This window comes from Caretta caretta, chromosome 4 (genome assembly GCF_965140235.1).
Source record: "Caretta caretta isolate rCarCar2 chromosome 4, rCarCar1.hap1, whole genome shotgun sequence".
Taxonomy (NCBI): domain Eukaryota; kingdom Metazoa; phylum Chordata; order Testudines; family Cheloniidae; genus Caretta; species Caretta caretta.
In genome coordinates, this window is record NC_134209.1 from 11,970,385 (window position 1) to 11,983,546 (window position 13,162).

At 42.0% G+C, this 13,162-nt stretch overlaps 1 protein-coding gene across 1 annotated transcript in view; it reads right to left on the reverse strand.

The window, feature by feature from the left end:
- TNKS (tankyrase) overlaps positions 1 to 13,162 on the reverse strand; it is a 278,284-nt gene that overhangs the window by 228,165 nt on the left and 36,957 nt on the right. The window contains exon 3 of the mRNA XM_048846834.2: positions 147 to 242. Coding sequence (XP_048702791.2) covers positions 147 to 242 — 96 coding nt within the window. The remainder of the gene's footprint in view (positions 1 to 146; positions 243 to 13,162) is intronic.

Sequence of the window (13,162 nt, forward strand, 5' to 3'; positions counted from 1 at the left end):
CTCTGGAAGCATGGCAATTAATGGCAGTTATATCCACTCAATAAGGAACCTGATAACGACACATACATTTTTGCTCCTTCTATGCTGAAGAGGTATATACACAATGAACTATAGAAGACAATTCAATAGAAACTTATGACTCTTACCTGTGAGTACAGCTTTTGCTGAAGGATCTGCCAGGTCCAGTGCTGATTTCCCATCAGTGTTCCGAATGTTTGGATCAGCTCCGTGCTGCAGCAGCACTGTGCAGGGAAAGCAGAAACAATATCTTACCTCAGGGACACACAGATTATTTACTGGTAAGGGTCTCCTCGGCATGGTGTAAGCATAAACACACATTGCACAATTTTCCGTTTGTTTTTTTTTAAATACACTGCAGCAAAGGATCCTCTCTTGAGTAAAGCTAAGTTGGCAACTTAAGGTATAGTAAAGATCACATGACTTAGCATCATAATCATGAAACCTGAATATTTTTTCAATATACAGTTTTCATTCCCTCCTGCAGGCAGCTATCTGGGAAGCTGTGTTCACACTGACTCATACTGTGAAATATGCTAACTGTGGAACCTGCTCTGTCTTTACTACCGCTGTTGCTGCTGCTGCTGCTGCCGCTCCTTTTACTGCTGAATATCCAGATCCTTCTATCTCAGAACAGTAGTAATGCTCAAGTCTTTTAGTGGCTCACCATTTACAGAGAAACCTTACCACAACATACTCTCTGTGTCCAAAATTTGTAACAAGTAGGGTAATGTGTGCTATTCTGGTACCCTGCAATCTGGATGCTCAGAAGTTATTACCCTCCACAATATTTTTTTCTACTGAAACTACTGAGACAAAAATTCAATTACATAAAAATATCTGAAGCAGAGAGCAGTATACAACCATAGGCATGTATGTGGTAATTCACTGTAGCAATATCCTACAAGAGCCTTTGCAAGAAACTGGAAATGGATATTCCACACTTAAGCTATCTTAAACAAAAATAACTACAGTAATACAGTTCGGGCCTTTTGCTTTCAAGACCAAAACATTTCCTAAAGAATGGGATGACAAATAGTGAAGTCCACACACCAACATCAAATATTAAATACCAGGAGACCAATTGTCCACTGCCCTGTATACTGCACAAAGTAAGTAAAATGCTACCAATTCTGAATGACCATTTTATACCCACTTTACACAGGTGTGAATGATAGTAGAGTGTCCAAGACAGTGCAGAATCAGTATCAAGAACACTATAGGTAAGAAGAAAAGCAGGTGTTTGGGGCAGCTCAAGCAACAATGCTCATCGTGAAGCTGCAAGACTACAATGGATTTATGATGAAAAAGTACTGGGAGGTATTTCATCTTGCAACTGATAAAACCCCAAACATTTAACTGACAGGATTCCAGAAAGAGAATATTAAGTGATCCAGCACAAAACCAACTAGTCAGTAATAATCATATCTAACCAGTGAGAGATTCTTCAAAGAAAACACCTGCTTTATTACAGATTGAGCTAGGAGCACCACCTACACTGAAGTCTGTCTGACATGTCCCCATAAGACGACCCTGGTTTTAGTTGTTTATAACTTTGCTAAACTTTAATCATTTAGGCTGAAATTTCCTATGCCAGGCTTCTGCCTCAGTCTTAATTTTTGGGTGAAAGTTTCAACAAAAGTAGTTTGTTTCAAAGAATAAAAGACTGAAGAAAGATGTTGTTTTGCCCATGTTAAAGTCATGCAGCTGTTTTGTTGAAAAGCTCTAGTACTTTCATGCTTTAGAACAGGGACCTGAAATGTGGCAGGGGGCACATGGGTTCTGGTGTCAGAGATGTGCCTTTTGCTGTTCTGGGCAGGAAACTCAAAATTTGGCCACATTATGAGCCTTTGAATAATCTTAGCAAATGCTCAGAAGAAACTTTGTTAGAGTTCCCCTGTAACTGCTGATCCTGGTGGCACCAGGCAGAAAAATGAGGAAAGGGAGACAGTCTGCACTGTCAATGCTCCTTCTACTATGCCCAGGTATCATGGAGGAAAAAAGCAACCTGTCTCAGATGCAGAGGAGACAAGACCTGGACCGAGGGAAGGGAGCAGATTGGTACAAGGAGCCAGGGAAAGGGTATTGAGACTGAGAGATGGAGGGGAGAGAGAGATCAGATGAGGAGGTTGGGGGCAGGGGACTGGAACTCGCTAGGCAGGAAGACTAAGACAAGGAGCTGGGGCAGAGGGAGAGAGATTGGAAAGGGGCTAGAAGGGACAGACAACCAAGACTGGATGAGGACCCCAGAGAAGCCAGGGTTTGGGGATGGCAGGTGCAGGGAAGCAAGTGGAAATCTAACAGGGAGTCTGCTGTGGGAGAAAAGGGCTGGCTGCAAAAGGAGAGTGGGGCTGTGTTTACACTGCCACTTTCAGCGCTAAAACTTTAGTTGTTCAAGGGTGTGAAAAAAAACATACCCCTGAGCGACAAAAGTTTTAGCACTGAAAAGCGCTAGTATAGACAGCACTCCCAGCGATAAAGCTACCGCTGCTTGTTCAGGGTGGTTTCTTTTTTATCGCCGGGAGAGCTCTTTCCCCGGCCATAAAGTATCACTAGACTGCCCACATCACTGCACTGCTGCAGCCATGCTGTAACATGGGCAGTGTAGACATACCCCAAAAGTGTGATGAGAGGAGTCATCGGGGGTAGGGTGGGGTGGGTGTATGGAGATTAGGACTAACTAGATTGGGAGACTGGAACAGAGACAGGCCGGAGGTGACAAATGCAGAAGGGTCTGTGACCACTGGAGTATACTCCCTATTCTCCCCTCTAGAACCTAAAATGGAATACAAAATTTCTGAGTCTGCTCCGCTGCCACCAGACATCTGTGAAACCCACTGGCAAAACGCTTCTCATTGCCCTCTGGTGCCTTAATCATGAAACAATCCTCCTGTATTCTTCTACCTCATTCACCACACACCTTCCAATTTCAGCAACACAAGGCAGGGGTCCTACAGACAATTGCCTCTTTTACTACACAACCCTGATTCATTCCCAGAGCAGGTCCCATCCTGTGCACTGTATGAAGCAGGGGTCCTGTGGGGGGAAAAATTGTTATGCAATCACACAATTAAAGACTGCATCATAATGCAGAATTACTGCAGAGCGAAAATCCCATTTTGTAGCTCCACAATACAGAAATACCACTAGACAGTATCCCCTTCCAAATTTGTATTTAATTCAAACTTTTTTTAAAGTCTGGCAGTCAAAATAAACAGGTATAAACAATACCATTACTTACCCATTAGGCCTTTTTCACAAACTTTTGTTAAACCAGTACAGAACAGTTTTCTTTTAACTGATCCTTTATATAAAAGATGAGAAAAATCAAAATCCTGTAAACTTAACTATCCAAAAGCTTTACATGGAATTCAACTGCATTCACCATCATTATGATTCTTAACTTATATAGATTGCTGGTCTTCACTGATGCCTCACATTTCTTCACGTGACACATAGGATTGTTTTAATTACATTTGTTACTACAGCAATCAGTACAACAGATAGTTAACAAAGATCAGATTCCCTTCTCCCCCCAAAAAAATGAGTTATAAAGTTACATAGAGCATGAATTACAGCTGCTGTTAAGTGCTTCAGGCTACTCCCAACTTGATATAGCAGGATGAACCCTGAAAATAAGGCCGTGTCTACACTCGCACTTATGTCAGCAAAACTTCTGTCACTCAGGGGTGAAAAAACATACGCCCGAGCCACATAACTTCTGCCAGCATAAGCGCCTGTGTGCACAATTATATGTCAGTGGGAGACGCTCTCCCGCGGACACAGCTACCACTGCTTATAAAGCTGGTTTTATTATGTCAACAGAAGAACTCTCTCCCACCAGCATGACGTGGCTATAAGAGCACTCTTACAGTGGCACAGCTGTATCAGTACAGCTGTGCTCCTATAAGCTTGGAAGTGTAGACATGGCCTCACCACTTGATCTAATGCCGCTTGGCATGGTTATTTTCAAAACGACTGAACTTGATCATTTTGCGGTCAAAAATTTGTCTTCCCTTTAAAAAATAGTGAGTAAGTGATTTCACATTTAAATATACTGTATTCTTACCTTTCCAAATTTTCCATGGCAAGACTCAATGAAAGCTTTCCTGAGTAACTACAAGACAACAGTGAGTCAACAGTGTGCCCCTGTTGCCAAGAAGGCCAATGGCATTTTGGGATGTATAAGTAAGAGTATTGCCAGCAGATCGAGGGACGTGATCGTTCCCCTCTATACGACATTGGTGAGGACTCATCTGGAGTACTGTGTCCAGTTTTGGGCGCTACACTACAAGGATGTGAAAAAATTGGAAAGCTTCCAGCGGAGGGAAACAAGAATTATTAGGGGACTGGAACACATGACTTATGAGGAGAGGCTGAAGGAACTGGGATTGTTTAGTCTGCAGAAGAGAAGAATGAGAGGGGATTTGATAGCTGCTTTCAACTACCTGAAAGGGGTTCCAAAGACGATGGATCTAGACTGTTCTCAGTGGTAGAAGATGACAGAACAAGGAGCAATGGTCTCAAGTTGCAGTGGGGGAGGTTTAGGTTGGATATTAGGAAAACTTTTTCACTAGGAGGGTGGTGAAGCACTGGAATGCATTACCTAGGGAGGCGGTGGAATCTCCTTCCTTTGAGGTTTTTAAGGTCAGGCTTGACAAACCCCTGGCTGGAATGATTTAGTTGTGGACTGGTCCTGCTTTGAGCAGGGGGTTGGACTAGATGACCTCCTGAGGTCCCTTCCAACCCTGATATTCTATGATTCTATGATAACAAAAATGGAAGTAGTCTTCCAATTCAGTGGAAGAGAACCTCTATGGGCTTGTCCACACACAGACTTTCATCAAAATAATAATCTGTTTTCATTCACACTTTATTATAAATTGAAGCTAAAGCTATTTAAGACCCACAGCCTGAAATAAAAGAGCCCATGGCCATATTGTGAACTGAATTCCAACCCTATGCTCATTGTACCAGAATGCACCGCCTTGCTGTCCAGAACTGCTGAGCATCCACAACTACTATTTACATCAGCTACAGCTGCAAGCAATCAACACTTCTGCAAATCAGGCACCAGATGTTCCAAGTTGAGCAACCAGAAATAAGGAACCGACTGTGGTTAACTGAAATTTTGATCTAAATGACTCACCCCGCACCACCAAGAAAGTCTGTGGCCCAGCCAGGAACGGAACAAAGTTATACACAATGGATCACTCACAGCATCCCAGAGCTATTTGCAGTCTCAGTACAGGAATACAGCACTGACTCATTCAGAAGGTTATCTTAACTATCAAAGAATTTCCGCAATCCTGCAAAAACCTATGTGGCCATCAGAGAAGTGATTGTTTGGTGCACTGGGCATACTAGCTGAGAGAGCAACTGGTATTTACTCGTCGTGGGCATAAATTCTTATTGTCCTTATTGTCTGCATGTAGAGCCAATATTTGTCATGAGGATTTTGTCTAAGCCAGGTGATGTCTGGAAGTACAGAAGTGGCTACTGGCCAACAAAGTGTTAGTGTTTAGCAAGACACTTGTGATCCAGGAACACCGAAGTCCCTAAAGTTATTGCTCATGTGGTTTTCAGATTACAGTATTTTTTTCCCTTAATTGGGATACATATGAAAGTAATTTTATTCCAAATGAGTTAGTTTTGTTGTTCATAAAACGGATTTAATTAAATCAGTCTTCAGCATATTTTTCTATTATACACTTTTAGCTCCTTTTCATTTTGTTCATTTCTCTTCTTCAAATATCTTAATTTCATTAGTATTGATCTGTGGTCAATGCCTCATGTCCTTCCCGTTCCCATCACCAACCTCCTTTAGTTTACTCTCCGTTTTTTCCTTGGTAGGAGGGAGCAATGGAGGGAGGGGATTCTCTCTCAGGGTACACAGGAAAAAAAAAAGGAGGGGGGGAAAGAAAAAAGGCTTGGTAGCGAATCTCAGAGCCCAGGTCAATGGATTCTGGTTCAGGAGGCTCAAGCTGCAGTGCTAAAAATAGCAGTATAGTTGAGCCTGGACTCCAGATCATCCCCCCCTCACTGGGTTTCAGAGCCTGGACTCCAGCCCGAGGCGTAATGTCCACATTGCTATTTTTTAGCTCCACAACACAAGCCCCAGGAGCCCAAGTAAGTTGATCTGCGCTCAGATTCGTTACCGTGGGTGTCTCTCTTGCTGTGTAGACATTCCCTTAATTATTTTCATCGTATTTCCCCTCTATCCCATCCCTCCCAAAACATCTCTCTCTAGCCACCATATTTCCCCAGCAGCAGACAGAGAAACATCAACCTAATAATCTGGGCCAGTTTCACCCTGAGGTTTGGAAACAGTATGGCAACCACAGCAAGTACTGTGAATATATTTCTAACTGTGATTGGGAAAGGGACTGCAACATGTTCTGATTTCATCCAATACAGAGAATCTGAGCCACTGATCTTTGTTTGCTTAATATTCCTAATGCTAAAATCCAATTTAAACCTATTTCTTTAAAATGTTTCTAATTGGATGAGGCCTTGTATTAAAGAGATTATTTTATTAAAAGAACTTTTTAAAGTGATATCTATCATTAACAGCTAAATATAAAGCAGCAATAATAAATTTAGGTCTGGAAGGGACTAGGAGGTCATCTAGTCCATTCCCCTGCACTGAGGCAGGATTAAGTATACCTAAACCAGTGGTTCTCAACCTATTTACCATTGTGGGCCACATATGCACTCTCTGTGTGATGTGGGCCGCATCTACACAATGTATATACTAACTGTATGGCCCTGAGGATGTCACATGGGCTGTGTGCTAACTGGGGTTGAGAACCACTGACCTAGACCATCCCTGGCAGGTGTTTGTCTAACCTGTTCTTAAAAACCTCCAAGGGCGGGGATTCTGCAACCTCCCTAGGTAGCCTGTTAGAAAGTTTTTCCTTATATCTAACCTAAATCTCCCATGCTGCAAATTAAGCAGATTTCTTCTTGTCCTACACTTGGTGGACCTACAACTGATCACAGTCCTCTTTGTTAACAGCCTTTTACATATTTGAAAACTTACCATGCCATTTGACCCCCCCAAAGTCTTCTCTTCTCTAGGATAAACATGCCCAATTCTTTCCAACCTCTCCCTATAGGTCGTGTTCAAAGCCTTTCTTCACTGTCACTCTCCTCTGGACTCTCCAATTTGTTCACATCTTCGAGAGTGGTGCCCAAAACCAGGACATCATACTCCAGTTAATGCCTCACCAGTACTGAGTATAGCAGAACAATTACCTTCCATGTCTCACATATGAACATCTGTTAATAAATCCCAGAATATTTGTCTTTTTCACCACAACATCACACTGTTAGCTCCAGGAGCTCAATCTATTCAGTTTAACAGAGAGAAACTTAAACGGTGACTTGTCACATTTTGTAAGTCTGTACATGGGGAACAGAAATGTGATAATGGGTTCTTCAGTTTAGCAGACAAAGGTATAACAAGCTCTGATGGCTGGAAATTGAAGGTAGGCAAATTCAGACTGAAAATAAGATTCAAATCTTTAACACTGAGGGTAATTAACCATTAGAACTTACCAAAGGTTGTGGTGAATTCGCCATCACTGGCAATTTTTACATTAAGATAAGATTTTTCTTCTAAAAGACATGCTCTACTTCAAATAGAACTTCCCTCAATTAATTCCTACTGTCTGTGTTACACAGGAGATCAAACTAGATGATCACAGTGGTCCCTTCCAGCTTTATAACGTATCAATCACATTTACAGATAACAGATTGAGATTTTACAAAAAACTAAAATCACTTTACAGCCCAGTGACTATTTCAGCTCTCTCATGCAAACTAGAATTGGTGTCTTCTCCCCTACCCTCCAATGCAATACGGTGACTCAGGGAAACAGCACTGTCAAAATGCAATCTAGCTGTGAAGAAGGTGACATTTTTGCCAAATTCATTTTGAAACACAGTATAAAATTACTCTCTACTACTTTTCTCTAGATTATAATACCTACAAGGTATGCTGTACTTTGTTAACCCAGGACCTGGTAGCACATAAATCTAGGTATTAGCTGTGAACATCACATATTCCCAAACTATATTTAACTGAAGATTTAAAAGCTCATTTCTCTCAGCATTTGAAAGCATCCAAACAATTACACAGCAGTCAAAATGGAATTCACTCTTTTGATGTAGACTAAAAGGTATTTTACCTCCACTATTTCTATACTTAAAACTATTGAAATTTTGATACTTTTTTGTTCCCAGTAGGATGATCCCTTTCCTGAAATTCATTGTTTTGTGTCTCAGCTACACTAATCCTGAATTGACAGGTTACCAAGCCTGAAAGTAAAACTGGCCCAAGGAGAGAAAAGCAAGAATTTAGCCCATTAAAGGGCGGAGGGGGGAGGTCATTACTCAGCACCTGCCTTATTAGTTTACAGAAAAAGGATTAATCTGAACTGGCAGTAACTATGCCATCAAATACTGCTTATAGAAAGCATGAACTGATGTCATATAGCAATGGAACAGGTTCAGTCTGCCAAGAAAGTTGGAATCCTAGTTAAGGGAACTCCAACCCATCAGTCCCCATGCTGTGATGCCCAGTGCAGTAGTCTGGGAGCTGACCTTGTCTGTGAAGACCGAGGCAAAAAAAGCATTCAGTACTTCAGCTTTTTCCACATCCTCTGTCACTGTGTTGCCTCCCCCATCCAGTAAGGGTCCCACACTTTCCCTGATCACCTTCTTGTTGCTACCTTACCTGTAGAAACCCTTCTTGTTACCCTTCACACCCCTTGCTAGCTGCAACTCCAATTGTGCTTTGGCCTTCCTGATTACACCCCTGCATGCTCTAGCAATATTTTTATACTCCTCCCTAGTCATCTGCCCAAGTTTTCACTTCTTGTAAGCTTCTTTTTTGTGTTTAAGCTCACCGAAGATTTCTCTGTTAAACCAAGCTGGTTGCCTGACATATTTGCTGTTCTTTCTGCACATCAGGAGGTTTTGTTCCTGCGTCCTCAATAAGGCTTCTTTAAAATACAGCCAGTTCTCCTGGACTCCTTTTCCCCACATATTAGCCCAAGGGGATCTTGCCCATCAGTACCGTGAGGGAGCGTTTTATTACATTAAAACGGTGGCTCTCAAACTTTTTTTTACTGGTGGCCCCTTTCACATACCAAGCCTCTGAGTGTGACCCCTCCTTATAAATTAAAAACACATTTTTATATATTTAACACCATTATAAATGCTGGAGGCAAAGCAGGATTTGGGGTAGAGGTTGACAGCTTGCAACCCCCCCATGTAATAACCTTGCAACGCTCTGAGGAGTCCCTACTCCCAGTTTGAGAACCCCTGCATTAAAACAAGATTACAAAGGGAGCTTGGATTGGAGAGCTATTTCTGTTCTATATGCTTCTCTAACACCAGGGGTGGGGAAGTGGAATGAGGGCTGTGAATTTTGAAGGTATGAGTGGCCTCCATTTTACCCCTCCCAGAAGACAGCTAGAAATTCTGATTTACAGCATTAGCTAAACAGAGATTTACAGCTCAAGAGTAATAAGAAATACTATACATATCCCGATCTTCAATTATATTGAGGACATCTGCCTCATAGCCCGTAGAGCTAGCTTAGCCTATATTTTACTCAGCAGTAATGCAAGCAACCTATAGGTCTGTATCCTGTAAGACACTGGCTTCAGCAAGTTAGCATAAGTAAAGTAGGCCTTTGACCCTTAGCACTGGGGGGAAGGATAGCTCAGTGGTTTGAGCATTAGCCTGTTAAATCCAAGGTTGGGAGTTCAATCCTTGACGGGGCCCCTTAGGGATCTGGGGCAAAAACTGGGGATTGGTCCTGCTTTGAGCAGGGGGTTGGACTAGATGACATCCTGAGGTCCCTTCAAACCCTGATATTCTATGATTCATAGATCAAATGGCCCAATAGTTCCCATTTCCCCAAAATCTAGGGTAATAGCTTGCTCAATAGAGGGAGCTGGTACATAATGATACCAGACAACCAGAAGAACATTGAACTGATACTGGGCTTAGATATTCTAGGGTAAAATAGCTGGTAGATTTAATAATAGGTGATGTATATGATAATGGCCTAAAAGGCATTAATATGTTATCCTATAAGTTAAGTGTACCCCACTATTATGAAGGTGAGGAAGTTAGATTTGGACATAGAAGACTGGGCATCAGCATGAACATTCATGTTAGTGCCAAGGCCCTATAACACCAATCCACCATAGGGGGGGGAGGGGTGTTATGTGGTCTAGTGCTTTCCTGTCTCTACTGATTGTTTTAATAAAAATAGCCATAGCTTGGCTTTGCCCTCAGTCCGAGTGTCTTTGCCACACATCTCAAGGTTTCCTAAAAGATATTGAAGTTGTCAGTTCTAATTCTATGGAGCCTGATTCTGGGATAAGAACCGTATTACCCTTAACTCCTTAAATTAGTACCAATTGGGAATCAATACAATTATTAACCATCTAAAAGGATCAGGCTACAGCTCCCTTGAAAAAAAATGCCTCTCCTCTTCTGGTAAAGAGAGTGAGCACAGATCCTTTCAGAACCTGAAGTCACTGGAAAACACTGCGTAAAAACACCACCCACACCCACCCCTTTTGCTAGCAGACAACAGTGAGGCAGATACACAATCAGCTTGCATCACCTCACAACAAAGCATTGCCCTGTTTGCTGCAACAAACACAGTGATAAGTTAGAAATGTTTAAGAAGTTTCTGCAGGAATGTCAGAGACTAGTCTCAAAAGAGGATTTTTCCATTGCCCCCACACCATCTTTTCAGTTTTCTATATGCTGCAGATTTTTTACACTGAAAGCATATAACTGCATCATCAAAAATAGTCACGATGGTGTGGGGAGAAATCGCAGTCTTAGAGCATAAAATATATTTCAATAGTTCGTGCTTTTTTCTATAGCCAAAGGGAACAATTTAAAAGGTCCAGAAGGCTTCCCCAAACTAATATTTTAGACTATAAAATACATTAGTACACCATACATAGGAATACACAATGTTTTTTGAAGCTTGTCTTAGACTAGTTTCAGAGTAGCAGCCGTGTTAGTCTGTATCTGCAAAAAGAACGGGAGTACTTGTGGCACCTTAGAGACTAACCAATTTATTTGAGCATAAGCTTTCGTGGGCTTATTTTAAGCCAAGTTATTTGTGCCTCAGTTATTGCAAAGGTTGTCCAAGACAAAGTTTTATCTCAAAAAGCTGTAACTGCAGCCAGAGCTTGTATTTTACAAGGGCTTTAAGTCTGTTCTCTATTGGAGAGGGAAACCACAGAAGAATGGTGGTCAAGCACATCCTTCCACCCAAACCCTCAGAATTTACTTTGGCTACCGCTCCCATTAAACAGCAATTGTATCTTTATCTACCCAACCAATTGACTATAACCATACTTTCAAGTTAAGCACTTTGAATGGAAATGGAGCAATATTAAAAAAATGCAATCTCCAATGCAGGACTAGAGGCTATAAGCTCACCACTTCCTCTTTTTATTTACCTCTCCCTGAAGTGATCCTCAACCTTTCCAGACTACTGTACCCCTTTCAGCAGTCTGATATGTCTTGTGTTTCCCAAGGTTCACCTCACTTAAAAAGTGCTAGCTTACAAAATCAAACATAAAAATACAAAAGCCACAGCACAGTTACTGACAAATTGCTTACTTTCTCATTTTTACCATATAATTATAAAATAAATTGTAGCCCTCAGGTTGAGAAACACTGATACAGTATATAGAGCAGTATAAATAAGTCATTTATGAACTTTTAGTTTGTACTGACTTTGCTAGTGCTTTTCAAACAGCCTGCTGCAAAACTAGGCAAATATCTAGATGAGCTGACGTATCTCCCGGACGACCTCTGCATATTCCAAGGGGTACACATACCCCGGTTGAGAACCACTGCCTTATAGTATATGTCCAGACTAGAGATTTTGTCTTAGAAGTTAAGCGGAGTTAGCTAAAACAATTATGAATGTTAATCTGAACACTACATAAACATCTTTGTCCCAGGACATAACTGTTTCTATAGGCTGTGTCCTAGGGTAAGCTACAGGCACTTGTATTCTGGAACAAACGTCTGTAAACACTAGACTCTGTACCATTTATGTTAGGCAACTCAGGTTAACAAGGGCAAAATCCTCCAAACTAGACATAGTGGCTCAAACAGAGGGCCACAAGACCTCCAGATATCCCACCATGTTGGCAAGAAGACTTTGTTTTGAGAATACCAGAACACAGAAGCACCACTGCCATAATCTGATAGCCTTCCTGCAAAGTTGGGAAGAATAAGCACCACCTGGCTTTCTATGTAGAACACCGTAGTAGTTGTAGTAGAGAGCCCAAGACACGTGCCCTTGTGTCCAAGGCCTGAGCTTACTGAGTCGGCAAGCTTTGCGAAGTCACAAAGTCAGGCGGTGAGCAGACGTCAGACCCCGTGTATTTGCAATACCAAGCCTATTCTTGCCAGAGGCTGTGAGCCTGCTCGCAGGCAGAGCCTGATGTCTGCTCCCAGCCTGACTTTGGCTAACTTTGCTTTATATCAGGAACACCTGCCCACGACTTTAGCTCAGGCCTCTGATACAAGGGCTTATCTCTCAAGCACTTTCTTTCTGTTACCACTTACCTATCTGAAGGGCAGGGTGGTGCAAGGATGCTTTCACAATGCCCCTCTGACAACTCTTAGCTCTCACTGATGTGCAACTTCCTCTCAAATATTCCAAAGACTGAGGCATGAGGCTGCTGCAATGACCTCCCCAGCCTGCTTTGGAAGCATTTGACATTACCCCTATTGACAAAATGCCACCCCATTTGGAGGGGCTGTCCACCAGTATAGGTGTATTAGACCATTCTTTAGAATAGTAACTCTTGTTCATACTGTCCTGTCCCAGCATGTAACGGCTGAGAGCCAGTGACTCCTCATTTTTAGCCAAGTGTATGGGGTTACATATGTTGTTGCAGCTAACGTGCCCATTGATTTGAGGCAATAGTCTCACATAAGGTATGTACAGCCAGTGTTACACTCTGAAATCTGTCAAGGTAGGAACGCTTTGTTTTCTTGGGAGTCCAATACCACACCTATTAACAGGATTCTCTGCAGTAACTGAAATGATTCATTTTGATTTATTGTAAATCCCCGAGTCT